Raw genomic sequence first — 27,334 nt, 5'->3', positions numbered from 1 at the left:
TCTGGAATCCCTTGAGTTTAGACGGTAATGGGGTGATCCAATCGAGGTATTTAAAATGATTATGGGAAATGAGGACCACAAGGTACTTGAGTGGTACAAAAAGGCATCCTTCAGTCCATGTCACTATCTCCTTACCAAAATCAATTTGAATCTCAGTTTTGGACTCAAAATATTACTGTTTGAGAATCTGGTGCTGTCATAACTAACTCGCAATATGAGTAGAAAAAGGAAATATTTGCATTTATATGCCTTATCACAACTTTAGGATGTCCCAAAGCATTTTATAACCAGTGGATTAATTTTGAAATGCAAGTATTGTTTTATGTAAGAAAACGCTGCAGCCAATTGGCGCACAGCAAGATTCCATAATAGCAAATAAATGAACGACCAGGTAATTTGTTTTTGGTAATGTTGGCTAGGACACCAGGAGAACTCCCTGTCCTTCTATTGAATACTACAATGGGATTTTTTACATCTGCCTTTTGGGACTCTGTCTAATGTCTCATCCGAATGACAAACTCTGTCAATGCAGCATTGCTTCAGTGCTACACTGTAATGTCAGCCCTGATTGTGCTCCAGTCTATAGTGAGGCTTGTACCTGCAATCTCATGACTTGGGTGAGATTGCTTCCAACTGATCCAAGCTATCAAGTACTGCTGAGATTTCTGTAACCATGTTTGAAATCATGACTTCAGTTTTGTTCTGTTCTTTAACCGTTGTATTGATGGATTGAAGTTCCAGCATTTGAAGTTGTTTTCCTGGTTGTTTCCCAAAATATAGATAATAGGTGTAACCTTATCTTGATGTTGCAAACACATCAGTTGAGATTGTACAGACCTCAAAAGTTTCAGATTAAATTTCAGATACTTAACTCGAACCTTGGTTAAGGCAAAAAAAATTAAAACTGTCTCCATAAATGTTAAATGCTAATAAAATAGCCATGTTTAAAGGATGTAGTCCACCTTGTGTTTCACGTGTGTTAATCTGTTTTTGTATATAAGCCCCCTCTCCTTGTTTTGCTGCTTGTAACCATCCTATATCTTTATATACTGTCATATTTATTGAGGTCTTTAGGTGGCATGTAGCAGAATACTTTATGGTTAGGATGCATGTGCTCATGTCTGGGGAGGAAAAATCAGCAAGAACTGACCTCTAAACCTGGCGACCACACTTGAGGGCTGTAACTTTACCTGCAAGCAGTGCGTGGGAAGTTGAAAACGATACTACCCTAATAAAAGTTCTGGTGCCAGAACCATGAGGGTGTAAGATCTTGGGCAGTACAATTGCATGGTGACATAAAAGATATCAAATCACTTGGCTGAAACTCTGAACTCCAATCATGATTAATGGTCACAGGCTTTAAATTGCTTCAACTTGTACGCCCTGAGTTTAACAAAGACCTCTTTACTGTATATGCATTCATGTTCTCTGTTTTTATAAAGTCCATCAGTATTTGGCAGAAGAATAGAGTACTTTTGTTTTTCCCCTCCCAAAATATTAGTTAAGAAAATTGACCATTTTAGATGTCTTAAAGAAAGCCATTTTCTGAAAATGTTGACACTTGCACAACACCTAAATCAAATGTACAATATACCTGGAGATAAATATATTGTACATTTTTAACCCTTAACTTCCTAACAGGCCATGGGAAATGCAGTGCCTCCCATTTAAAAAAAAAAATCCTTCAAATCTGCAAAAAGATTCTTAGTTAGATTCCAGTTTTAAAAAAATTTCCAAGGGAGACCCCCTCTCTTTCTCCTCCCTCCCTCCCCCCCCCCCCCCCCCCCCCCCCCCACCGACGGTTCTTCCCCCACGCCTTAAAAAAAATAAAGTTTCATATAAATTCACAAACTTGGCACCAATAAATTCTGCCCACCTGATGTGCCCTGCTGGGCCTCTGAACATCTTTGATTCCGGAGTACACTCTTCTCCTTCCCCAACAAAATTTGTCTGCATACGCTAATCAGCTAGTTGATCACAAGTGAGACTATAATTCTCTGGAAGTGTAGCACAGCTGGTCTTAATGTATCTGGACATTGACGCGTGCAGGAGGGAAGCGTGTACTGCATGGTCAAAGAAACATAGGATAGCAACCAGGCCAGAGTATAACCGCGTAACAAAGCCCGTCACTATATAACTGTGGAGAGAGAGAATTATAAACCAAGTGGGAACTAACTTGTAATACTATATAAACACCTTATCACATCATCAGGGTGTTCCAAAGTGTACAATGAATTGCTTTTTTGAGGCATAGTCACTTGTGTAGTAAAATACAGCCACTAATTTGCATGTAGCAAATGAGATGAGTGACCAGTTAATTTGTCCTTTTTTGGAGAGTGGATGGAGGAGGAGCACACCCTGCTCAAATAGTGCTGAGATCCTTTTAAGACCACTGAAACAGGTAATAGGTGTCTCAGCTTTACACCTCATCCAGAGATTATAGTACAGAACGAGCTCACTGTGAAAGCCTTTGAGGCAAAGGAACTAAGCTGAGTGAGCAAGGGCTTCACTTCTCAACACTGTCGAGCACTGTCTGCTTTGACCAAGACCATGCAAGGTGATACAATGAAATATTTTGTCCATGGTGTACTTTTGTTCTGCCTTTTCTCCAGTATTTTTGGATTTAAAACCAATTTTGCATGAAGAAATGACCTGCTATACCAATGTACGCACTCCCAGAGACAAACAGGCTGAGATGAGACATTATTGGTTTTAATGTGTTAAATGCAAAGCTGTTTATGTTGATTTCATCAGAAGCTTGCTTTGTTCCAGCTATGGCCAATTAAGTTAAATGGGGTTGCAGCAAAGTAATAAAAGGATTTTTAGCTCACACCTATTAGTCAGACTGTGCTGCCACTCCAGGGGTGGTACCTGGGGCTGAAGATATTTTCTGTATCCTCAATTATATAATAGCAATGTTTTTGAGTCTAAAAGATATTTATTTGATTTCCTTTGTTCCTGGTCAAATTTCAGAGGTGATGGAAAATATATCTGACAGCCTTGCAGCAGTTCAATTCTTCTGAGCCCATTGATGGGGACCAGAGACTCTGTAGGTCCAACAAAGTCTCACATACAGACATTGATCTAGGTCTAGTATTGCCATTGCTTAGGTTGTTTAATAAACCTGTAGTATATACCTTAAGCCAAAAGCAGATGACATTCATTCTACCACTTTCTGACGTCTAGATCACGAGAGCTTCTGGCATATCCAGAAATATAAATACAGCAGTGAGGATTTCTGTTTAATCTCTGGGCTCACCTACATTACCAGGTTTTGTGTTTATAAAGCCACACTCATTTGAAGGGAGCAAGGGATCACTGATAGGAATGGTGTTTGCACCAAGCACAAGAAATGAGTAAAACCTACAAATGTAATCAGGAAATCAGCTAGTTTTAAAAAAATGAATCTTGTCATTCTGACTTCCCTTCTTTCCCTTATTCGCCATCTTCTCTCCCTCATTCAACCTCTCTTGTGTAACCTAATTTATCCAGTGTAACTTTCCCCCTTTTTTTAAAAAACACTTTCTCAAGTAATTTTTTTTACCTGTTTTCTTCCTGGCTCTAGCATCCAAAATTAATCTTGGTTCAAATTCCCAAACTGCAAAGGTCACTGGTGTGTCACACTCTGGTAGGGATTAGGTCAAATACAAAAGTGTTTGTCTCTTTGCAAATCTTAAGTGTATGAAAAATTGTAATGTAATATATGCAACCTGCTGTTCGTACTTGTATGTTCACCATTGAAAGTGCAGTTTGCAGTGTGACCAGCATATTGGTGTTTCTGAAATGTCTTAAGAAATGCGGGAAATCTTAATTACTAGCTGTGTATTTATGGTCCCCAAAAGGCCTTCCAAACTAAATGTACTTAATGCTGATCAAACATTCTGAAACCAGGAATCCACAATAAGTCCTTATCCAATTTCCAAGAGCGTTAGATTCAAGGAATCAAAATTGGGCAAAAGCTGGCTCAGTTAACCTATCTCTTCGATGTCATCTAGTCAGTGTGAGACTCTATTTACTAAATAATGCTGGTGACATTGATACTGTGGAAGTCTTTTATCAGATTTAATGGTCAGTCCAAATTACACAGCTATTAGTGTTGGGCAAAATACACCATCAGCTGAATGGCCTCCTTCAGCGCTGAATTTTCTATGATTCTATATTCACACTGCTGAACTGTTCGTAGTACAAAATTGTGCGCACTTACCCATTATGCTTTACTGTAATCCTACCAGCAGGACTGTTCTTTTTTGTGATATGCAATTGGAATATGAGCTGTCCATTGGCCAGACTTGGTATGTGCTATATCTAATACTGCTAGGAGCAGTACTGTAGACCACTGGTGTCCAAGCTTCTGTCCTTGTGGGCTACATGGATGCATAACATCATATAAAGTATTAATTTGCATAAGAACATAATAAATAGGAGCAGGAGTAGGCCGTGCAGCCCCATCGAGCCTGCTCTGCCATTCAATAAGATCATGGCTGATTTTCGACCTCAACTCCATTTTCCTGCCCGATCCCCATATCCCTTGATTCCCGTGGAGTCTCAATCTATCGATCTCAGCCTTGAATATACTCAACGACTAAGCACCCAAAGCCCTCTGGTATATATTTCAAGCTGCTGATACTGACCCATCTTGCTGTCTGATTTAAGATGTACCAACCAACAAGGCTACAGCTCTAAAAACAGCCCTTTTCAAACTTCCAAAGTTAAAACAGGACACGCCAGCCAGCAAGAAATACAAGTGCAAATAGGACCAGGTTGCCTTGCATTCACGAGCAAAATTGTCATGGCTGGAGAGCTGCAGGTTGGACACTTCAGCCCAGGGTCTTTAGTCTACTTATTAACTGAACATGGCAGATTTTTTAACTAAATATACTAACCTGAATTAACACCCACCCATGGTAGCAAATGTTGAATTACAATCTTTACTGCTAATTTTGAACTTCCTACTTTAATCCAAGTCGGGGTTTGCCTGTGGCGAACTTTAGGAAGTGGTGTATTTCTATTATGTTTACATGCTTTTCTGGTGAAACTGATCAGAAGGCCCAGTTTCATTCTCATGCTAGAACTTTAATGTGGCTGAAGCTTTTCGTCTTTAGCACAAGCTACTAATACGGGTTGGCAGAGGAGTTTGCTTTGATACTATTGGTCCCTAATTTAAACTGGGTTGTAATTACTCATGTGTAAACTAACCAAACTGCTAAAACGCTTCATCCAGTGTCATTTTCACTGAAGTATCTTTTTTAAATCCATATTTCCTCCTCCTCCTCTCTCCAGCTCCCCCGCCACCATGCCTCCCCGGGGTTGTTTTGTGTGTGATGTGAAAAATCTAGAGCTTCTACTGTCACTCGGCTAAAGATGTTCCGATTGCTACATTTATTCGTAGTTCAACAGGGATTTCAGTGAAACCATTCAGCATGGGTCTGAATTACTCGTCTAGCCTCGTGTCTACATGCTCCTGTTAACACAACTAGAGGTTTTTTTTAATTGTACCACTGATTTGTGTCAGCAGCCCTCTGTTCACTTGTTAGTTGCCACATGGCCTTTGTTTAAAAGATACATGTTGCCAGTGATTTTAAAGCTCTCTTGACAAAGATGAACTTACATATTTAAGAAATAAGCTTTTGATGGGAACTATAGAATCCTCTGAGTCCTTTTGGGGAGGATTGGAGAGGGGATGGGGAGGTGAGAAACACCTTCAGCAGTCCATGTATGTGTAAGTGAGCACAGAGGGCTCTCACTAGAGGAATGAGAGATGGCTGATAAATTGCAGTAAGTACATGGAAAGAGATGAATAATGTACTGAAAAGGGTGACTTCAACACTCCGGTTTTCCTTTTTAAAACTGGCAAGTGTAGTTCGAAGTTTTTTTCTAATTTTTAAAAATAAAATACAATTCGAGAAAATGTCAGTGCTGTCGGCCTTTTAGATACACGATGCAAAATATCAGTGATTTTTAATTTGAATCATAAGCCGTAGACATGAGTTGCAAAATATTTATTTTTATGTTGTAAATGTTTAACAGGCGTCTCATTATGAAAGATCAAATATACCACTGCATGATTGGTTTAGTTTCAAGTACGAGCTCACCTAACGGAATTTGCATTCACTTTTATCCTTAATCTGGGAAAACCAGATAAGTTTATGGTATCAGAATTGCTATAGCAATCATCATTACATGGTGTGTAATATTGAGGCTTTGGAAAGGGTGCGGAGGAGGGCCACATGATTAATACTCAGTTTAAAGCATCTTAGTTATCAAGATAGGGTCAAAGATCTGGGACTCTACATTTTAGAGAGGCGTAGACTTAGGGGTGATTTGTTCGAGGTTTATAAGATGATGAAGGGAATAGATTGTGTTTGTCTAGACAGTTTGTTTCAACTAAATAGGTTAGGGAGGACCAGGGGTCACAATCTCAAGTTATGTAAGACCAGATGTTAGGAAGTGGTTCTTTTCCCAGAGAATAGCGGACCTGTGGAACAGGCTGCCGGCTCGTGTGGTGAACGCTGGTTCGCTAAATTGCTTCAAGCAAGAGCTGGACCTGTTTCTGCCTGAGGCGGAGATCACCATGTGTAAAAGTTAGGTACTGTATAACATTTAATCAGTTCCAGAGTGGTCTCCTGGACTAGCTTTGATCACCTAAAGGGATTGGAGAGGAATTTTCCAGATTTTATTTTTCCCCTAATTTGGCTTGGGTTTTTATCTGGTTTTTCTCCCAGGAGATTATATGGCTCTCGGGTGGGGTAGGGAGTGTATATATTGGGATGTGCAAAGCATTGCATTTGTGTGGGACAGGCTGGATCTTTTCCTGTCAGTCATTGTCGTATGTACATGGCTGGGGGCATGAAATAAGGGTTTTTTTTTTAATTTTGTTTTGGGGAAGAAAAGCTGTGAAATTAATTGGTAAGTTAAGCACCTTCAGTTTGCTAACTGTCAGTCTGACTTCAGATAACAGGTTATTCTAGAAAGATAAGAGCAACTCAAACTTGTTCTGAAAAATTTGGAGATTTACTGTAACACATTGACATTTTCCTGAAATAACCGCTTTAAGGTTTTTTAAAAAATGATTATATCCTGAAGCTGAGATGTTGCTGCTTTGCCACAGTTTAAATATTATACAATTTTTAAAATTTGCATCATTATGATCGCATGTAACTGGAACCCTTAGATTCCACACATAGTCCAGTAAATCAATCCAGGCGTCTCTTCTGAAAATTACAGGCAAGTGACGCATACTTTATAACTTTTTTTGAATTTTTCTTTTACCAGTCTTGATCATCAGGAGTTATTGAATTGCGTCAATTGTTGAGCCCAAAGTTATTGGAAAGTAGAATTAACTTCATTAACCTGGGTATTCCAGCAAACACATTGACTATATGCATTCCACTCCCTTACACTCTGTTGGATGGAGTAATTCCTCTGAGTTTCTTTTTTTTCCCCCACCCCATGTTATTGGTGTTGCTCATTTTAAAAAATATTTTAATGGTTATTTTGAGTTTTCCTGGGTATTGAGGTTGAATAAACTAAATCTACTGGAATGGAAAACAGTAAAGGGAGGTAGGATGTGATTTAGCTTTTTAAACTGAAGGAAATCCATAAGCTAGATGTAGAGGTAATTTATGCACATACAAAAATCAGAACGACAAGTTGGCTAAATTTAGGGAATAACTTCACATAGCAAATAAACTGAACTGATTGCATGACTCTCTCCAAGCCCCTTTCTGTTGCAGGTTGAATGTATTAACACTGGATGGTGTGAGAATAGAAGGTGCTGTCATCGGGGTTTACATATAGTGATGTATCCATGTTGATTCCTATATACTGAATAATATCCTTCGATTTTGCATATTATCAGAATGTGTACACAACTCAACCTTTGGAGTTGACTGCCCAATCTCTTTACAAATGTAATAATCTGTTATACAAAACTCTGATTTATGACATTCAATCATCTTTTTGTTGTGTGTCTGAAAAGTAATTTCTGTGGAATGTGTGAATACTCTAGTCCAAAACCAGCGCAGAAAACACCCTTTTACCTCCCAGTATTTCAGTACAGAAGTCTATTGACAACAGCTGTCGAATTTATTTGTGCTCAGCATTACAACTGAGCGGTAGAAAATTCCGGCACCCTGTCGATAAGAGCTGTTTGGTTTACAAACTCATACACTCACAGTAAGATGTGAAGGCACTAAGTGATCCTCAGCAAGGGGTGTTGTAATTTATTGTTCATTTTAAATGCATGGTGTAATTTGGTGTACTTGTATGTCTTGTACTTAAAGACAGTAAATAAAAGCACAAACTAAAGCTACCTGCTTCACCCTGCCATTGAATGTCAGCTTAAAAAAAACACATATTTTCAAATGCAAAATCAATCTCTCTCCCTCCCACCACCCTGCTCCTTGCTGAAAGTTCCTGTTTGGTAATTGAGATTATTTGGTGAAACACTGTAATCACAGAACAGTTTAATGCATTTAATAAGTCACGCTGGGAACCAAATATTTATTTGCTCTTCAGCTTCCCTTCAGTGAGGGATAATGTTGGTTGCAGTCATATTCCAATGAAAAATTATATTCGATGGGATGAGTCATGTTGTGCTGGTGGGCCAGTGGCCATTCTTCTTGTGAGTTAAAACAATGAGTGTTGGCTTGCTATTTTATCATAAAGGGCATCGCAGCTGAGCCTGGTCCTGTTCTCACCTGGCATTAGTGTAGGTGCTTGCCAGTAGGAGTCACTGGATGGAGATCGTGACGGGGAGCCCCGGCTGATTTTTTTTTTTTAAGTTGCTCCCTTCCCCAGCCCGATCGCACCAAGGGCAACTGTGCATTCACCACTACTTCAGCTGAAATGAGCGCATTCAGTACAGGTGGGGAATTTAAGCTAGGACCTTCCTGGTCTGTATGACTAAGCTACTCATTGGATAAATGTCAACTGAAGATAGTGTTCTAAAATCTGAATATTATAGGAGGTACTGAATTGAATAGTTTGTGAGGTAACTCAAGCAAATACAACTATTGATTATGGGTATTTCAGTTCCTTCGCTGACTAGATCGGTAACTCCAATCTAATTGGCATGTTACAACATTCTTAGTTTGGTTTAAAGTTGATGACACTGTTTTCAGTAGGGCGACGTTCCTACCTCAAAATTGCACAAGTTGCGCAAATCTGATTGTGAAAAATCAGCGTACTGTGACAAATCTTAAATACATCAGTCTTGTGTTGGTTATGTCGTAAACTGCAAGTGTGAAGCTCAACTTCATACAGTCATTAAGGCTAAGGCCTATCGAAGATCATCCTTGTACTATAGATGTTAACTCTCCATCATGGCATCAACCTGAATCTTGAATAACCCCAATGATTTTGCCTCCACTACCTTGCATGGGAGATTATACCAAACACCTGTCACACTTTGAGTAAAGGTGTTCTTCCTGTCTGTCTCCCTATGTTAATTTAATTTACTTATGTTCATATTTTTTTCAGCCCATATGTAATAGTTTACATTAATTGTTTTATAGTGCATTTGCTACCTCAGTCCATTTACGTGATTGATATAATCCCCAATCCATAACATCCCCAACATTGCAACCTTCAAACAAGCCCCCAGCCATTTGTTTTATGTTCAGTGAAACCTGCTTACAGCACATTGCCATTGCCAGCTGAAGATATGCACTCCAGCAGCCTGTGTTTTTAACTGATTTGCCATTGAATTCAACAAGTGAATTTTTATAAGTAATGTGAAGCTACATGTTTTTTAATATAGATAGATATAGATAGAACCGCACATATACATGATATGGACTGATTTGCCACGCATTGCTATGAGTAGATTTCATTCCATAAACATCAATCGGCATTCTTTTATTTTCTTAAAAAAGCCAAGCTAGACACAGCAGAATTGGCTTTTTTGCAAGTCTTGCAGGTGAAGCGAGCCAGGGATGTTCATTTGGGACAGTCCTCAATTGGGTATTGAATTTTCTCCACCTGTTAATGGAAGAGCTCCATTGAAACCACATCTGTGACAGCAGCAGAAAGGGGAGCGTTAGTCCTACGGAACAAACCGCCTGGTTTGTACAGGCTTCACCCTTTGACGTGAGAAAAAACACACAAGAAAATTCATCTCAGATGAAAGTTATTAGATCTTAAATAGGATATGCTTTAAACTGGCATATACAGAACCAGACTGTTAAGCATCTTTTGCCACAAATGCAATGTTACAGAAAATATGCATTTAACCAGGATGTGCACTTAATTAGTGTAATACAGTTTTGTTTCCTGGCTGGTGCAGTGCCCTCTATTTTAGTTGCACCTGTAGTTTTAAATCACTAAAGTGTCTTATTTTTTTTCTTTCGCCTCGTGTTTAGGTCAAACCCGGGTTCAACAGCTGGCGGAGAACACTCGGTACTTCAGAAGAAGACTGAAGGAAATGGGATTCATTATCTATGGAAATGATGATTCACCAGTGGTGCCTTTGATGCTGTACATGCCAGCCAAAATTGGGTAAATAAAAAACATACTTGGGGCTTTGTAGTGTAGACTCAGAATTTTTTTAGTTTCCTTCAGCTGTCTGTAGTAATAAAATTATTACCTCACTGGCAGTTTCACAAAATACCGCGACTAGACTAGTTTCATAAAAGTACAACAGAACACATCAAAAATGAGTGGTGTTAATATTTCCCCTTATTTGAACTGGCGAATAGCAACACCACCTTTGTGGTTTCTATGTTGTGGAGTCGTCATGTCTCCTGGATAAAGGACAGTGACCAAATTCCATGTGTTTTAAACCTAGCGCCCACATGCTAGTGTTCTCAATTAGGAGACCAGAGCACAAATCTCCGTTTCCACTGCCGTTTGAACTCTAGCTCGCTCTCCCAGTGGCAAGAGTTAGGAGTCTTGCCTGTGAGTGGAGAAGGAAAGAAAAAGCTACCTAGGTTCTTTGCCTACGTTACTTCAACATATCTTCTGGGCCAACCACGGAGAGGTATTTACACTAGAGAAATCTGTAAGTTGGTCTGTATTGCCTTCCCAGCTGCATACACCTGTTTTGGTGTGTGGGGGGGAGGAGAAGGTAAAATAATGGTTCCTAAAAATAACTCTTAATAAGCATGCTTTAAAAAGAAATTGAACTAATTTCTGTTAGCACAAACCTCCAAAGCGTAAGTTCAGGCCCATGTCATTTGGCTCAGTTCTACAGAATGTCTGTTGCTCACTACATATCAGCCAGGGTTCTCTGCCTGATAGTTATTGAACAAGCCTCCTCCTGGAAGTTAGCATATGTAAGCATGGGTCAGGCTTGCCGGTAGTGGCTTTCACAAATGAACAGGCACTGATGCTGGCTATTTAGGCCGTTTGTGGAAAGTGAGCCCCCATTGCTACAGTACTGTGGCAGCAGTACCTTCATGAGTTAAGGAGAGTTGAAAGAGGAACTGAATGATACTTTCTCTTTTGATTCAGACATGCCCTTTGTTACAGCAGTTGCATGCTGTAGCCAAATCATAAGATTGGCAGAACTTAATGTGCATATTAATAGGTTATGGTAGTCAGATTTAGAATGGGAAATAATTGATGAATGCGTAAGCATTGGATTGCTACCACGGAATACTAACTGGCTCTAGTAACCAAGTTTGGGCTATTCTATTAAAAGTCTGTCTTTAGAAAATAAATAACTATAATATTCGGTGGGGGGAGCGATGTTATTGCAGTGACACCTGTTACAAGGCGTAGCCTGTTTGTAGGTTTCACAAGGGCTATGTTGTTGTGTTCTTTGTAAATATACTGGAACTGGTGCAAATTTGTAAAAAAAAACCTCGTTTGTGCTGTATAAAAAAGGCTGCTACACGGCAGAGATAATTATAGTGTTTACATCATAGCTTTAGAAAAAGAAAACAACCCACTGGAGTTTTGCTTTTAACTATTTCTTTACCTTCTTGCCTTCCTCTGCACCTCTCCATAGTACTATGACCTTGCTGCTCCCTCTCAACTATCCATTTACACGTTTCATTTATATTTTTAAATATATAAACCTGAAATGTGTTTTATTTCCGCAGTGCTTTTGGGCGAGAAATGTTGAAAAGAAACATTGGTGTTGTGGTAGTTGGATTTCCCGCTACCCCCATCATTGAATCCCGAGCCAGGTTTTGTGTATCTGCTGCTCACACCACAGAGATGCTGGACACGGTAAGTTTCTTTATCTTGTAGCTATTCTTTTTTCCCCACAGGGATAGCGAAGAATAAATGTTGTAATTATACCCAGTGTGTTTTACCTGTTCTGGCCAATGAAGTATCACTGCTGAAATGGTCAACCTCATTGCAAATGTTCATTAAAATATCAATGGTTTTTTTTTAATCATTCATGGGATGTGGGAGTCACTGGCAAGGCCAGCATTTATTGCCCATCCCTAATTGCCCTCGAGAAGGTGGTGGTGAGCCGCCTTCTTGAACCGCTGCAGTCCGTGTGGTGAAGGTTCTCCCACAGTGCTATTAGGTAAGGAATTCCAGGATTTTGACCCAGCGACGATGAAGGAACAGCGATATATTTCCAAGTCTGGATGGTGTGTGACTTGGAGGGGAACATGCAGGTGGTGTTGTTCCCATGTGCTTGCTGCCCTTGTCGTTCTAGGTGGTAGAGGTTGCAGATTTGGGAGGTGCTGTCGAAGAAGCCTTGGCGAGTTGCTGCAGTGCATCCTGTGGATGGTACACACTGCAGCCACAGTGCGCTGGTGGTGAAGGGAGTGAATGTTTAGGGTGGTGGATCAGGCGCCAATCAAGCGGGCTGCTTTGTCTGGATGGTGTTGAGCTTCTCGAGTGTTGTTGGAGCTGCACTCATCCAGGCAAGTGGAGAGTATTCCATCACACTCCTGACTTGTGCCTTGTAGATGGTGGAAAGGCTTTGGGGAGTCAGGAGGTGAGTCACTTGCCGCAGAATACCCAGCCTTTGACCTGCTCTCGTAGCCACAGTATTTATATGGCTGGTCCAGTTAAGTTTCTGGTCAATGGTGACCCCCAGGATGTTGGGGGATTTGGCGATGGAAATGCCATTGAATGTCAGGGGGAGGTGATTAGACACTCTCTTGTTGGAGATTGTCATTGCCTGGCACTTGTCTGGCACGAATGTTACTTGCCACTTATGAGCCCAAGCCTGGATGTTGTCCAGGTCTTGCTGCATCAGGGCTTGGACTGCTTTGTTATCTGAGGGGTAGATGCTGAGGTTGTTTCCCACCTACCCTGTCAAGCCCCCTCATAATCTTATGTTTCAATTAGATCACCTCTCATCCTTCTGAACTCTAATATTGGCCCATTCTACTCGATCTCTCCTCATAGGACAACCCTCTCATCCCAGGAATCAATCTAGTGAACTTTCGTTGCACTGCCTCCAAGGCCAGTTTATCCTTCCTTAGATAAGGAGACCAAAACTGTACACAGGGAGGGAGCTCTTAGGGTCCAGCCTCAAAACTGGGTTTTGGGAGGGTGGGGGGGGTGGGGGTGCAGGATTTCATCAGGGCCCAAAGCTGGTGCATATAGGGAGTGCAGCAGTATCTGAAGTTGGAGTAGAAAGTGAGAGAGTGCAGTGCGTCCTGAGGGCATGAACTGGAGTGGAGAGGAAGTGCTTGTAGAGTGACCTGACGGCCAATGTGGAAGGCAGACTGTAGGAGCCTATGTGATGCTGGCCTCTTAGTTTGGGGGCAAGGAGCATTACCAACATCTGAGTTGGGGGGTGGCGGCACAGTGAAGTGCTGCTGTAGACTAGCAGCAGATGCTCTAAGAGGGCACACTGTCCCGATCAGCTTATTACTCATTCACTGGCCTTGCTGCTCCTCCACTTTTTTAAGAGGCTGCAGACTAAGCAAATCAGTCCGAGAACTGAGTAAGGCTGTTCACCCACTTAAAGAAAGAATTTGTATTTGTATAATGCCTTTCACGGCGTGATGTCCCAAAGCACTTTTCAGCCAATGAAGTACTTTTATAACATAGTCACAGTTATAATGTAGGAAACATGGCAGCCAATTTACAATGTCCCACAAACAGCAATGAGATGATGACCAGATAATCTGTTTTTGGTGTTGGTTAAGGGATAAACTTGTCTGCAGCAGCTGTGCCTCCAACTTGAGGACTGCGACTTGAAGCTGGAGAGCACGATGGATGTGAAACTGGAGCACACCTGACCTTTGGCCGCCCAGTGCTGGGGCGGGGGGGGGGGGGGCGGACGGACCTCCTCGTGGGTCTGCTCCTGGGCCTGGCCAAGGTGGTCATCCACGGGTCTAGGTTGGATGTGGCCTGTTGGAGAGTGGTCGCTGTGGCCCTGAAAAGGAAGCACGTGATGACCGCCAGTACGCTTGTGGCCTACCGCAACCGGTCGGCACCGCAGGTCCATTAACTGCATGCACGTATGTGCTGATGAAAGGGTTAAAATGTGGGCATGCTTTTCAGCTGTGACTTTGAAATACTTATCTAATGAAATACTTATCCAAATCAACTTTCCAATTCTGAGATTTTTGGCCAGAGATGAAAGTTAAGTATCAAACAATCTAACTCCCTAAGGACCAAGTACCTTAACGACATTGAAAATATATTACCAGTATTCATACAACTGCGCGCTCCTGAATAATATCCTCTTTGTACTTTCTGCAATCATATGGTGCTTTATTTTAAATTAGAAAGCTCATTATATCCTGAAGTTCATTAAATAAAATGTGTTTTTTTTAACAAAATCAGTTCCACATGGCCATGGCAACATAATCCAAAAAAGAGTCTCCTGTTACACTGTTTGAATTTTGGGTTTTAAGCATTAGCGCTAGGGCTTCAAATTCGTCTAATGAACTCTGTATAATTGTCAAAAGATGTCATGATGCATTGTTCAGTTGGCATGCACATATGAAGAACTCAATAATTTTTAAACTGGTTTTCTTCAGGAAATGATGTGGAGATGCCGGTGATGGACTGGGGTTGACAATTGTAAACAATTTTACAACACCAAGTTATAGTCCAGCAATTTTATTTTAAATTCACAAGCTTTCGGATAAATGCGTAGGCTTCAAGGAGCTCCTGAAACATTTACCTGAGGAAGGAGGAAATCTCCGAAAGCTTGTGAATTTAAAATAAAATTGCTGGACTATAACTTGGTGTTGTAAAATTGTTTACAATTCTTCAGGAAAGTGAAAGATTCAGTGTCTGGGCAAACTTTTTTTCTCTTGGTTATGTTCCACCATTCCACTAAGGTCACTATCCAGTTGTGAGTATGGGGGCCCCTCTTACTGAAATTTCTCTTCAGTAGGCTAAAAAATAAAATCAGAGCTTATTAGCATTGCCATGTGTTGCTGCTAAAATCCTCTTTTCAGATGGGAGTGGAAATATTCTCCACACTTTATTGTATTCTTTACCAATTTTATTTTTAAGCAGTAGTTCATTATGAAATAATCATGCATCACCATCGAGACTATTTTGAGTAAATGTTGATGAATCAGGCCAAGGCGTTTGCAGCAAGTTGCAAGTGTTTAGTCAAGGACACAGATGATCTCTCTCCTCAATGAAGTTCCAAGCCTGGCTTGATCCTTGTAATACATGAGCCTGCACCAGTATTTTCTGCGTTGTCTTTTTTTTTTGGTACCTTTCACTTTAAATGTGCAGAGCAACACAGTGTACAGATGTCACAACAGTATTTTTCAAAGTCAGAGACTCTGGTGTAATTGGGATGTTTTGAAATTCCTGCAAGACATCTATAGAAAGGTCAACTTGGTGAAATCCTGTGTCAGCAGGAAAGCAAAAAAAAAACCATTTCAACTAGAAACGACTCCATACCAAGTTGAGGGTAGTCTGTGTACAATGACCTACAGATTTGAGGTGAAAAAATTGCAACTCAATCCTTGTGCTGCAGATCTGTTTTCCTCGCCCAAAAAGAATCCTCCTGTATGACCGCTGAGTGAATAATACAACATATGGTCAAGAGCAATGGCTGTTTATAGCCAACAAGAGCCAAAAATTATATAAGTACGTGGTGACTTGTGAGGAGCTGCGTGTTGAAACCCGTATGGGTTGTGTACTGAGCGTTTGAAAAAGTCCATTGAGTTCTGCTAAAGTATTCTGTGTTGGACAAATCCAAAAAGAACTCCAAATGTGATTGTGAAGTGTTTTTGCCATCTAAGGTTTTGAGAAGCAGGACATTGTTCCAAAACTGTATGACGACATTTGGAAACAAGCCGTTGGAAAAAGCAGTGCACTTTCCAGCTTGCTTATAAACATTGCTGCATGTGAACAAAGTCCTAAAGGCACAGGCTTGAGTTTCCTTGACTGGGCTGGCCTGTCTCTGGTTTTGAGTATCTGTGGTGACAACTGATGTCCCGGGACCCACTATTTCTCCAGCAAGTGAATCCTGTTAAATCGCACAGCAACTCTGGCAGATCCTTGCCCTGCCAATTTCAGGGTATGATGGGACTATTGGTAGCTGTACAAAACACAGACTTTCCAGGTGGATTAGGAACTGATTAACCTTTTTGCTTTGGACTTCCTTGGTACAAAAGGTTAAACGTATACTTAAACATGTGAGATACTGTGCTGCCATCACTAGTGTCTGTTTGAGATTACTACCCAAGTATTGAATGGTATGGGAGGCTTTTATGATGATTATATAGCTCGTATCTGGCTGGAGTCCCTGTTCTGGCTTTTTTTTATTTCTCAGTAGTTTATGTGCAAGTGAAGGTGTCTCATTGCTTAAATATTTGGGTGTAGATGTAACACCGGATTATCCAAGACATTTTGTTTGAATTCTTGTGTGTTTTTATACTGCTGTCTTTAATAATGCTTTATTTATCATGCCAACTCATCTTAAAGTGCGTCACACAAATTAATTTTTGGAGTCCAGTGACAGTTACTTGGGCAAGCCTAAGTACTGGATGCACTTGCCTATGAATTGATCTTAAATTTTATTGCAAATTTTGGTCCTTTGTAATAATTTGAAGTCAAGTCTTGGCCTGAATTCCCCTCTTCCTGGCGCAAACGACTTGTTATGTATCTGCCTCATCACTACTGTTGAATCTGTCACACCTTTAAAACCAAATTAAAAGCCAGTGTCAATTTGCTTGTAATGGACCTTTGATTCAACTTCACTGAATACTATATTCACAGACAGGCTGTTAATTTGTTTAAAGCTGCCCTGTCACGTAGTGGTCATTTTCCAATAATATTCCTGTAGTACTCATCCATTCATATTTTTATTTTTAAATGAAGTCTATTGGAAAATTTAATAGTTTTTCACTGTTCCAGTCATAGGAATGCAACTTAAATATAATTCAGCTATGTGTACCAAGCACTAAAGGTTTACGTTTAGTAGTGTTTGAGTCGCTTGCAACATTTGATGAAGCTTTATTCGGATTGTAAAGCTTTGGGCGTTCCTGGTTTGTTTAGAGACGGGTGAGAGTTTTACATAATCTAAACTTTCAGCAATAAAATGAATTGCATTTAGCTATAAAATCCTTGTTGCGCTCACCACAGTTCAGAATCTGTGGATCAACTCCCTATAACTTGGGTGCGACTTATTCAAATAATTTCACTAATTTATAATTTGATTCCACTTTAGAGCATTGTGCCGTTTTTGAACGCGCTGGGCTTTGAAGTGTCTTTACGTTATCGGCTGCCATTTTCCCTGGACCCCCTCCACTGTGCAGCTAACCTCGTGATCTGCAAGCTTCCGGGCTCCTGTCGAGCACACAGATGCTGTTGTAATATCTCGCCATTACTGCGGTGCTTTTTGACAAACGTCTAAAATGAGAGCTAGTAAAGTCCATGACTTCAGAAATTTAACTTCACATTTATCTTCAGAGAAATATGTTTGTATAATATGGATATTAATGTTATTTTGTATTAATATGCAAGCAGAGGAGTTCTCCTGGGTGTCCTGGCCAATATTTATGCTTCAAAAATCTTCACCATATAAAAAAATTATGATTATTATTGCATTGCTGTTTGTGGGAGCTTACTGTGTGCAAATTGGCTGCCGCGTTTCCTACATTAGAACAGTGATTACACTTCAAAAAGTACTTCATTAGCTGCAAAGCACTTTAGGATGGCCTGAGATCATGAAAGGTGCTATATAAATGCAAGCTTTTTTTTAAAAAAAAGACATTTAGATGCCATGATCAAGGCAAGCAAGCTGCTTAATAGAGATTGGCTGAGTTTCTTTTGAGAGAAGGTGCTACGGTCTGATAGGAACAGCTTGGACAGCCGCATCTTTAGTCAAAGCTACTCTTGTGCATTTGGTTATTTTTTTGACGCCTGATCAGGAATTTGATTGCGTATTATAATACTTTTTTCCCCCGCTCCCCTCTTTTAGGCTTTAAAGGTAATAGAAGAAGTGGGTGACCTGCTGCAGTTGAAGTACTCGCGACACAAGTTGGTCCCCTTAATTGACCATCCGTTTGATGAAACGACCTACGAAGAAAATGAGGACTGAGCTCTGCCCCTTGTTGGAAAACACTTGCAAGTCCAAGTCTCTGCTTTCAGTTCGATACCACTCTGCTTCTTTGTGCTTCGGATCTTCAGACCTATTTATTTATATTTTTTTAAAACCCAAACTGAACTTCGAGGCTTCGAATAAGTGCTAGTTCACTAAAGCCATTTGTGTTTCATTAACTGGAGCTTTGTGTGCAGGTTTTCAGCGCCGCTTTTATTTACTGAGAAATCAAAAAAAAAATGTGGATTTGCAACATTTGATCTGAGTTTCCCCCCTTAAACCCTGCCTACTGCCAGCTACAACACAAATCGAACCAGTGCAGTGGCAAGATGGGACCTGCTGTTCACAACTATGAAATCCCTGCTGCTGAATCTTTTTTTCATGGTTTGTGTAAGTTTCCACTCTTTTCTCCCCCCCCCCCCCCCCCATTACCCCCCCCCCAAAAAAAAATCCCCAATCCCCACCACACAAGAACAATTTTAGTGGGCCTGAATGTGTTTCTTCAAGTGCACTTGTTAACTACTCTGGTCTTGCTGATCTTTGAAATGTGGTCCCGTCTTTGTTGACTCACTTTAAAATCTTCAAGAAGGTGGGGGAACATTTAAACTTATTTGGAATAACCTACTTCTAATTCATTTTTTAAGTGTTTTTGTTAATGCACAATTGAGGAGACCAATCAAGAACTCCTGAGGCTATAGCTGGTGTTGGCTGGCCTGAATTACCAATTAATTCACTGTTCCCTGTAAATAGTGCTGATTTTATGTGTAAAGCTATCTTGGTGTAGGTTGGCTTTGCCTAACTTCAATGACAGTGCTATCTTTCCTCCGCTTCACAAAAGCCATGTTTTAAAAGTTCTTTCCACTTTTTTTAATGTAATTTCTTTAAAAAAAAAGTTAAGTCCTGTAAAACAGTCAACTATGAAGTAATACTGGGGAAACTTTTTAAAATTTCGAATGGAAATATTGCACAAAAAGTGTATATGGAACTTGTTGAAAAAAGTCGTAACTTTATATTTGGAGCAATGCCAATCTTTACTTTTGATGTATTTTTTAATTAAGTAGACCAAAAGGGTTTAGTTTGTATTTTTTTTGTTTTAGAAAGTTTATTTTGGCGAATTTTCAGTGATAATTTGATTTATCTGTACACTGAAAATCTCAAGATGCACCAAAAAAATGGAAATAATCTAGTCACCACTATTTCCTGAACTCTGTAACCTGTGACTCTCCAAATAATGTGGCAAAGGTATTTTCCTCCCTTCCCAATTAGCTTACCAGTGAATGCCGAAGTGGTAGAACACCCAGAGTGTGTGTGTGTTTATACGATTGACTACCAAGAGTATAGCTGTCAGTGGCAATGACATATTGGGTCCAATGACAAAGGTGTGAGTGTGTTTTCTAACCAAATTTTCAGTTGGGAGCCACAGGTTACTCTGCTTCGGTTCTTCCTTCACAATACCATTATTAAACACTCACACCACTAAACAGGGTAAGGCGGTGAATGTTCTAGCTCTGCCCGGACTGTGGAGAAGACACAATTCTGGTGTGTGGACCTATTCACCGGTTGGGGCTTGAACTGTGGGTACTGTCTGTGCAAGGGGTGCATATCTGATTGTAACATTTTTGTGTAACACAGAATAATTTTTAAATTTTGTAAGTGAGTATTTTACTAGAAATCCGTGCAGTAATATGTCCAAATGTGAAGGTGTAAATGAAGTTGAGCTTCACTTGCTTGTTAAGTTGCCTGACTAATAGGCAGTCAGCACACTTGCTGTGCCGTCACAATTAACACTGATTCTGCTAGACCCACAACGGTTGGAATACTTATTTTTTTCATCCTTTCATTTCTATGTTAGGGGAGGGGCTGGAGCATTGTTACAATTTCAACAATTGTTTTCCTGTATGAGAAGCTATCAAGTGAAGATGCAATTGTGCAGTGAAAGGGGGAAGCACTCTATTTGCAAGCCTTGTGCATTTGCTGTTAAGTTAGTCATTCCCCAGGGGCTAGGAATGAAAATTTCAGCCAAATATGACTTTATACGGGGGTGGTAATAGTGGAAAGAGTTTCTTGCACACAGCATTTAAGATAGTTACAAAACTTCCAGATTTGGGGTGACTGAGTTATCAAAGATTGATGTATGAATTCTGCGCAAATAGTAGAGATTGACTGGAAGAGACTGGGCATTGTTCCGCGATTGGGTAATTCTCCTTTCTGCTGCTTTTACGTTTTCAGTCGAGGGTGACTGGCTATACTGAAGCATGTTTCCCAATGTACTGGCCACTGGTTTTGGCCATTAAGGGACTACAGAGAAAGTGAAACCATATCAGAGGGGTTTTGATGGAAGAGAGAGCTAAGGGACACCAACATCACCCCTCATCAGGCTGTGTATTTTGTTCCCAGATCTTTCACTGATGGGTAGTCTTTGTCATTCTGTTCATTTTTTTTTTTAAAAGGTGAGCACCCCGGTGACTAGATGGTTAAATGTACTGTATGGTCAGTGTAGAACTGAAGCAGGCAAGTTCTAGGATCATCCCCTGGTCTGTACTGAGCTGGCTGATCCCAGCCTGGATATTAGTAGCTGTGCTACAGTTGGTCCTGCAGGTGGGGTGGGGTGGGGGGGGGGGGGGGAAATCGACCGGATTCCTGATACTGTATTGCTGTCCAGTGACCCCTCCTGGAACGTATGGATTTTGGGTGAGGACAGGGGCAGCATCAGACTTGCGCAATCAACTCTCCTGACGACACTCGCTTTTGAGGCACATGCTTGAAGGTTGGTGTCTTGGGTGAGGTACCGGAGGGCAGCTCTTGCCTGTGAAGCTACACCCCCAACACAAAATCAGGTTGTGCCTCCAGAATAGGAGGAGAAAACTAGAGGGGAGCGGAGAGGAGAATAAAAGATCCAAATGAATGGTCAGATAGTTTGCTGCACTTTGGGGGTGGAGGGGGAAGTAAAAATGTAATGTTGCACCCCTTTCCCCAAATGTAGAACTGAATGAACAATATTTCACTTGTCAGGACTCTCAGCTTGTCTGCTTCATACGACATCAGATCCATTTCCATCATGTTCTTTATTTTTGTTTTAGAGCAACGCTTTGAAGTCATTCCACTTTCATTCTGCTTTGTTTTGCTCATTCCGAACCAGTTTGAACCCACTACAAATCTCACCTCAAATTTAAGGGATTAGCATCTCTACAGAACACACTTGCTTGTAACTTTTTTGTCCTAAATTGCACAGATCAAGAATTGTGATTTTTTTTTTTGTTGAGTGGGTTCACTTTGTTTCAATTGAGATGAGCTCCAGATCATTGTAAGCAATTGCAGAGTTCGTTATGTTATATTTCTAAAAAAATCTGCGTACCATATTGTTCTCTTGAAAAGTAGCTTGAATTCTGTTCGTATTTTAAGCTGCATTGGTGGACTCACTGAGGAGCTTGTGCAATATATATTCGAAATGCTGCTTTTTTATTTTTAAATAACTCTGGATCAGTCTGTTTACGGTTAAATTAACTGCACAATTGTTCTCTAGCGAACTGTCATTCCAGATTAGTGTTCCGTCTCCTTTCCCCTTCCCCCTTCTTGCTAGCAGGGTGCGTAGTTGCGGTTATTGGACTTTTGTTCTGCGTTGTGTTTTTGCTCAGTTAATGACCAGACTCTTGCCCCAAGCAAAGTACTATTATCCTAAGTAACTGTCCGGAGTCATCCTATTCTACAGCTGCCTTATTCTGCAAGGAACACTCTAGTCCTACAAGTTCTCTTTTTTCCTTCGCCCCACCACGTCCCAACTTCTGATGCACTTTCCCTTTCGGCCTCGCCTGTAGCCTTCTCCATTGCCTCTTTCTTGCAGACTGCCTTTTGATTGGTTTCTTTTAGGTGGGAGTGGTGGGGGCCCTTTTTCTTCCCTCCTTCCACTCGGGTGGAAGAGTGCCCCTTTTTCAGTGAGGTGCACTGTCGAGCAAAAACTTGCCATGGAGGGTAATTGAGTTGAAATGTAACCTCCAGTTGACATTCAAAAAGGAGAAATCTGTTCGTGATTTCCCATCTGCACCAAAGCTCTCCACTTGGTCCTGGCTTTTTGTAAACTCTGTGCGTTGTAAAAGGTGCAATTGCTGCTTATCAAACCACCAAGACTATCTCTCTTTTCAAGATTAAACCGTGTAGGCATCCTTTCAGTTTCAGCATATCATATTTGAGCTCTCCTCTGAAGGTCAGCTCTAACTGTGGTGCACTGCAGGCTTGCCAGAGTTTGCCTATATGTGAAGTTTTTTTAAAAGGCTCTGGTAAATAGCAATGATTCAATAAACAGCTAAGTGCTGGCAGAGCATTTTTTCCCATCTTTAACTGTCCTGGTAACATCTTTATTTGTATTAAAAACACATTTAACTCTACATCCCCATGGCTAGCTGTAGAAGTAGTAATCCAGTATTGAAGGGGCTATGGCTGTGCTGAACTTCAAATCTGCTGAACCCATACCTTTTGAAAAATACTATCAGATTAAGGGGAGAAGAGAATACATTTTCTAGGTAGATGCTCATAACAGCCAGCTTAAGGAAATGTTGCCTGGCTTGGGAGTTTGAAGAATGCAATTGAACTGTTGGTATCCAGGTGAAGCCATAAACTCCATGAGTGCAAATGCAAACTGCTGAAGAAATAGCTTCTTCCACAGCTTATCTTACTCCTTCCTCTGTATTTAAAGAAATGGTTCAAATGTTCTTGCTATACAGTTTGACAGTGCACGTTGAGCCTGGGTAACAGAGTCTCAGTAACGTGATGGATAGACTAGTGGTGGTAGTGTTTTTGGGATTGGGAAGGGAGTTGCAATATTCTCCCTGTATTGTATGTGCCCCATATAACAAAAGCTAGCTTTAATTTTATTATAAATCCTTAAGCCTCTGTTATATTGACATAGTTGCGAATGATACTTTGCGACTTCATAAAATCACATTTGAAAGTTGAATGTGTCATAAACATATAAAGTTTTCACTGGTGTTTTATATTTGTATATCAAAAATTTATCACAGGTCATCAATGTAGCTTTGACTTTAAGGCAACTGTTAAAAAAAAAAACAATTTTTCCTGTTGTTCTACGTGAATTTTAAGCTCACAAGTGCAGTTATTTTTAGCTCTGTGATCAGGATGCTGCCAATTCTAGACAAGTCAGTAGTTGTACTGATTCCAACTGACGATAGAGGCAGTTATGAAAGACCACACAGAGACCGTTAACATGAGCCCACGGTAGTTGAAGCTATGCAGACTTTTTTTATATAAAAAAAACTTTTCATAATGTTGGCTAAATTTATATTTTAAAAAAAAAGCAGTTATTTTCCTCAGTGGGAAATGTCACTTTTTTGATAAGGATTTGGATAAATCGCTTGAAGCCAATTAATGTAAATGCCAGCCACGTGCGTGTACAGCGCCTTCTGCAGGTGCGAGGGCTCTTTTTCCGCCAAAGAGCACCTTTTTGTTATTTTTTCTGTAGGTGGCGGTGTGTTCGTTCTCTTGAAGAGAGCGCGCTCCCAATCTCAGACGTGCCGTCATGAAAAAGGGAGGAGAAAAATGGTACGTGCTCACCTCGTATTGCGGAGAGGTAGTGTGCCTGCTTTCTCCACCAACGAATGGTAATGGTCTGAGGCATCCATGGATGGGGAGGAAATAATTAGGAAATTGATATGTTTATATACTGGTTTATCGGTGTGACTGGTGAAACTTGGTAAAACTCTTGTTAATGTATTTAAGCCTGGGTTCAGAATGTTGCCTTTTGAAATGGCAGCCGTGAACATCTGTAGACACTTTACGTAGGCATTGGCAACACAGAGGCCTGTTGTACAAACTACTGAAGGGAAATCTCATGAAGTCAGTCAATCATCTTTTATTTTTCAGAAGTTTTTTGGCCACTTGCATTTATAAATGACTAGAAAAAAATTAAAAATTTGTAATCGTTTCTAATTTTTCATATTGGCAGCCAAACTAGATTCTTCTCGTAACAAACTGCGTTGTTGTTTCAAGGAGGAGGATGATCATTTTGGGTAAACGTCTTAGTGCCAGAAAGTAAGGATTGTACAGCTTGGCTGCATGATCAGGTTTGCACACATCAGGTATTGAAGGACCTCAAGACCATGGGGGGGAAAAGGGGGGGGGGACATTTTGCAAGGAGGAACAGGACAGGTACTGCAAGGTGACGTACAGTCAAGAAGGATTGTGGAGGGAAGGTGCTGGTTATGTTGCTGAAGTCTGATAAGTGTGCACTACAGTGAAGACTTGTTATACAGTATGTTGAGGTGCACTTAATTTTTAGAATATGAATTGGGACATGGGAAGAGGAAGAGAAGAACTTGGATGCAAGTTGGTTTTGTTGTACTGTACAACGTTAGATATCAAACACTCTGCACAGACATAAACCCAACACCATGAGGCAATTTGATGTTGGCTTTAAAAGGTTGTTAACTGTTAGCATCGCATATTGATTGGGCAGTGTTGGCTTGTTTTGCAAAACTGCCACCAAGTAGTGTTGCAGCAATGTCTGGGAAACTCACCTGATGCTGTATTCATGTGTTGCTAAAGTTATGCAGAGGAAGTATTTCTAATGGGACCAGATAAATACAGATGTTATGACTTTGGTGCTGTTAAGTGATATTTTTCCATTGCAGGAGAAGGTAGGAAGAATTGTTATATCCCACCCCCCGTGTGCTTTTCTGTTTAAAAAGCAGGATAGCAGATGCCCGTACTGCTTTTTTTCTTTTGGGGTGTGGGGGGTGTGGGGGGGGGGGGGGGAAAAACATAAAAATAACTGGCAAATGGTTCTACAAGAAAATAACCAAAAATTGTCTAGGTTAACTCATCTACAAATCAATTGACCTCACTACAAATGTTCTCTTAAACACATTCAACTAGGTGTTGGGGGGGAATGTATGTTGTAGAAACATTAACCTGTGTGTAGCATTGGGATCCTACTTTTGTCTGACTTTGTGTCCACAATTTTCCCTTGATCCCAGATTAGCATCTGGGTTTGTAATTTTGTTCACTTTTTGTGATGTGGTAGGGGGCATATTGAAACACACAATCTACAAATGCAGTGTCATTTAGTTTATGCAACCTTCAAACTTTTTGAAAGAAATCTAAACATCCATTCTATAAAACAACTTTATTTTCTGTAAACATGTTTTTAAATCAACAAATCAAATGCAGACCAACCTTTATTCAAATGTGTTGACACTGCACATTTTGTATTTAGCATCCTGAAATCTTTGGCTTCAGACTAAAAACAGTTTTATGTTATGGTTGTCGATCTAATAAAGACTAAGGAAATTGTTTTGTGACTTGAAATTTTCAGACCACACCATTTGAACACCCTATGGCTAAGCGGGTGTGCAGAAAACTAGATTTGAAGATAACATTGGGATCAAATTTTAAAATTGGAGTGAAGTTACTTCCTCTGTCTTGAGAAATATGCACAAAATTGTGGGATTCTCTTGCCTTATCTCAAAGACTTGGTTCATGACTGCATAATTTTTTATTTTTTGACTTTTAACTCAGTGACTTTGCATGTTACATTGATGCTTGTAACAAAAGTCTCTAAATTATGTCTAAAGAGTACAAGAAAATCCCAAGCATTGTAGAGATTTCAGAAATCCTAGTGAGTGACTTTACCCCCTGACATTATTTGTTGGGGGGCAGGGGCAGCCGTGGATGGAAATGAAATTTGCTTTTGCCCTTAAATACTGTCTGTCTTTGCACATTTCAGCAATCAAATGTTTCAATTTTGTTTGCTTTTCTGATTCAAATGATCTTAGTCCTAATAGTGGAATACCAATTGCGGTGTATTGTAAATGCGATTAATATAACTTACTATTGCTGTTTCTGTACATATCCTGGCCTTTTGTACACGAGATGTTATAAATGTACTTTTTTGATGGGACTCCTTAAATGCAGTAACGTTTTGTATTGAAACTTTATCAGCCTTTTACCTTGAATGTGATTTCACATATGCCATTGGTTTATGAAAGTGTAATTTATTCATGCATTATGTTGGTAATAGGATGCATGTTGAAAACACTGGAGAATCAATAACTGCTTGGAAAAAAATAAGCCAACTGATAAATGTATAATGTTCTAAATAAAGACTTTCAATACATTTTTGGTCTGTCATTGTATGTGATGGATGTATACTCTGCCACGGTACTTTCTCTTAACTTCCATTGTATCTTGTAGTGCTGTCCTACATATAATGCTCTTCCAATCCAGAAAGTTATGCTGAGTTTGACATTGAAGTTGCATTGGAATCTAGCTGGCATGAGGTGCAGCAATGCCAAGGGTCACTGATTTGCCTTGACGTAAAAGCCTGGTTTTAAAAAAAAATCCAGCAAATTTCTACATTTACCACGTGATAGATTTGCTGCCCTGTTAATACAGTTTTTGCACCAGAAATCCGGAGGCATTGAAAATGATTTACTTGCTGTAACAAATTACTTGACTTGAGTACCTTATTCATCTTGGTATTGTACCCTGTTTCATTGTCAAATGAGAACAGGTGTCTTAATACTTGGTTAAACGAGTGGCGTAGCTCATTAGCGTACCAGTCTGCTGAGGGTTTTCCGTGATTTTTATTCTCTTCCCCCATCCCCAACAAAATGATGGTGACGTCCTGTTTTTAATTGGTATGCCAAGGCACTTGTAGGTAAGATGCAGCATCTGAGAATGATCAACCCCTCCACGGTGCTAAACTTGTGCATCTTCCAGCATTCTCAGAGGTCCTTGGTGCACAATGTGAATCAGATGTTAAACAACCATGACTTGCAGTCAGTGCAACTTTCGAGTCTTGATATGAGTCTAGTGTCATTGGCAAGGTTGGGAGTCTTCCAACACCAGGTTATAGTCCAACAGTTTTATATGAAATCACAAGCT

The 27,334-nt window shown here is 40.3% G+C and overlaps 1 protein-coding gene across 2 annotated transcripts in view; it reads left to right on the top strand.

Moving 5' to 3' along the window:
- LOC137326698 (serine palmitoyltransferase 2-like) overlaps positions 1-26,564 on the top strand; it is a 135,704-nt gene extending 109,140 nt beyond the window's left edge. For both annotated transcript variants that reach the window (XM_067992026.1, XM_067992025.1), the window contains exons 10-12: positions 10,362-10,497; positions 12,045-12,174; positions 18,320-26,564. In XM_067992026.1, the coding sequence (XP_067848127.1) occupies positions 10,362-10,497; positions 12,045-12,174; positions 18,320-18,439 (386 nt within the window). In that variant the 3' untranslated portion in view covers positions 18,440-26,564. The remainder of the gene's footprint in view (positions 1-10,361; positions 10,498-12,044; positions 12,175-18,319) is intronic.
- The last annotated feature ends 770 nt before the right edge of the window (positions 26,565-27,334 follow it).

This window comes from Heptranchias perlo, chromosome 10, assembly GCF_035084215.1.
Source record: "Heptranchias perlo isolate sHepPer1 chromosome 10, sHepPer1.hap1, whole genome shotgun sequence".
Classification (NCBI taxonomy): domain Eukaryota; kingdom Metazoa; phylum Chordata; class Chondrichthyes; order Hexanchiformes; family Hexanchidae; genus Heptranchias; species Heptranchias perlo.
The sequence above is the reverse complement of the archived record's forward strand: the minus strand, read 5'-3'. Positions and strand labels throughout refer to the sequence as shown.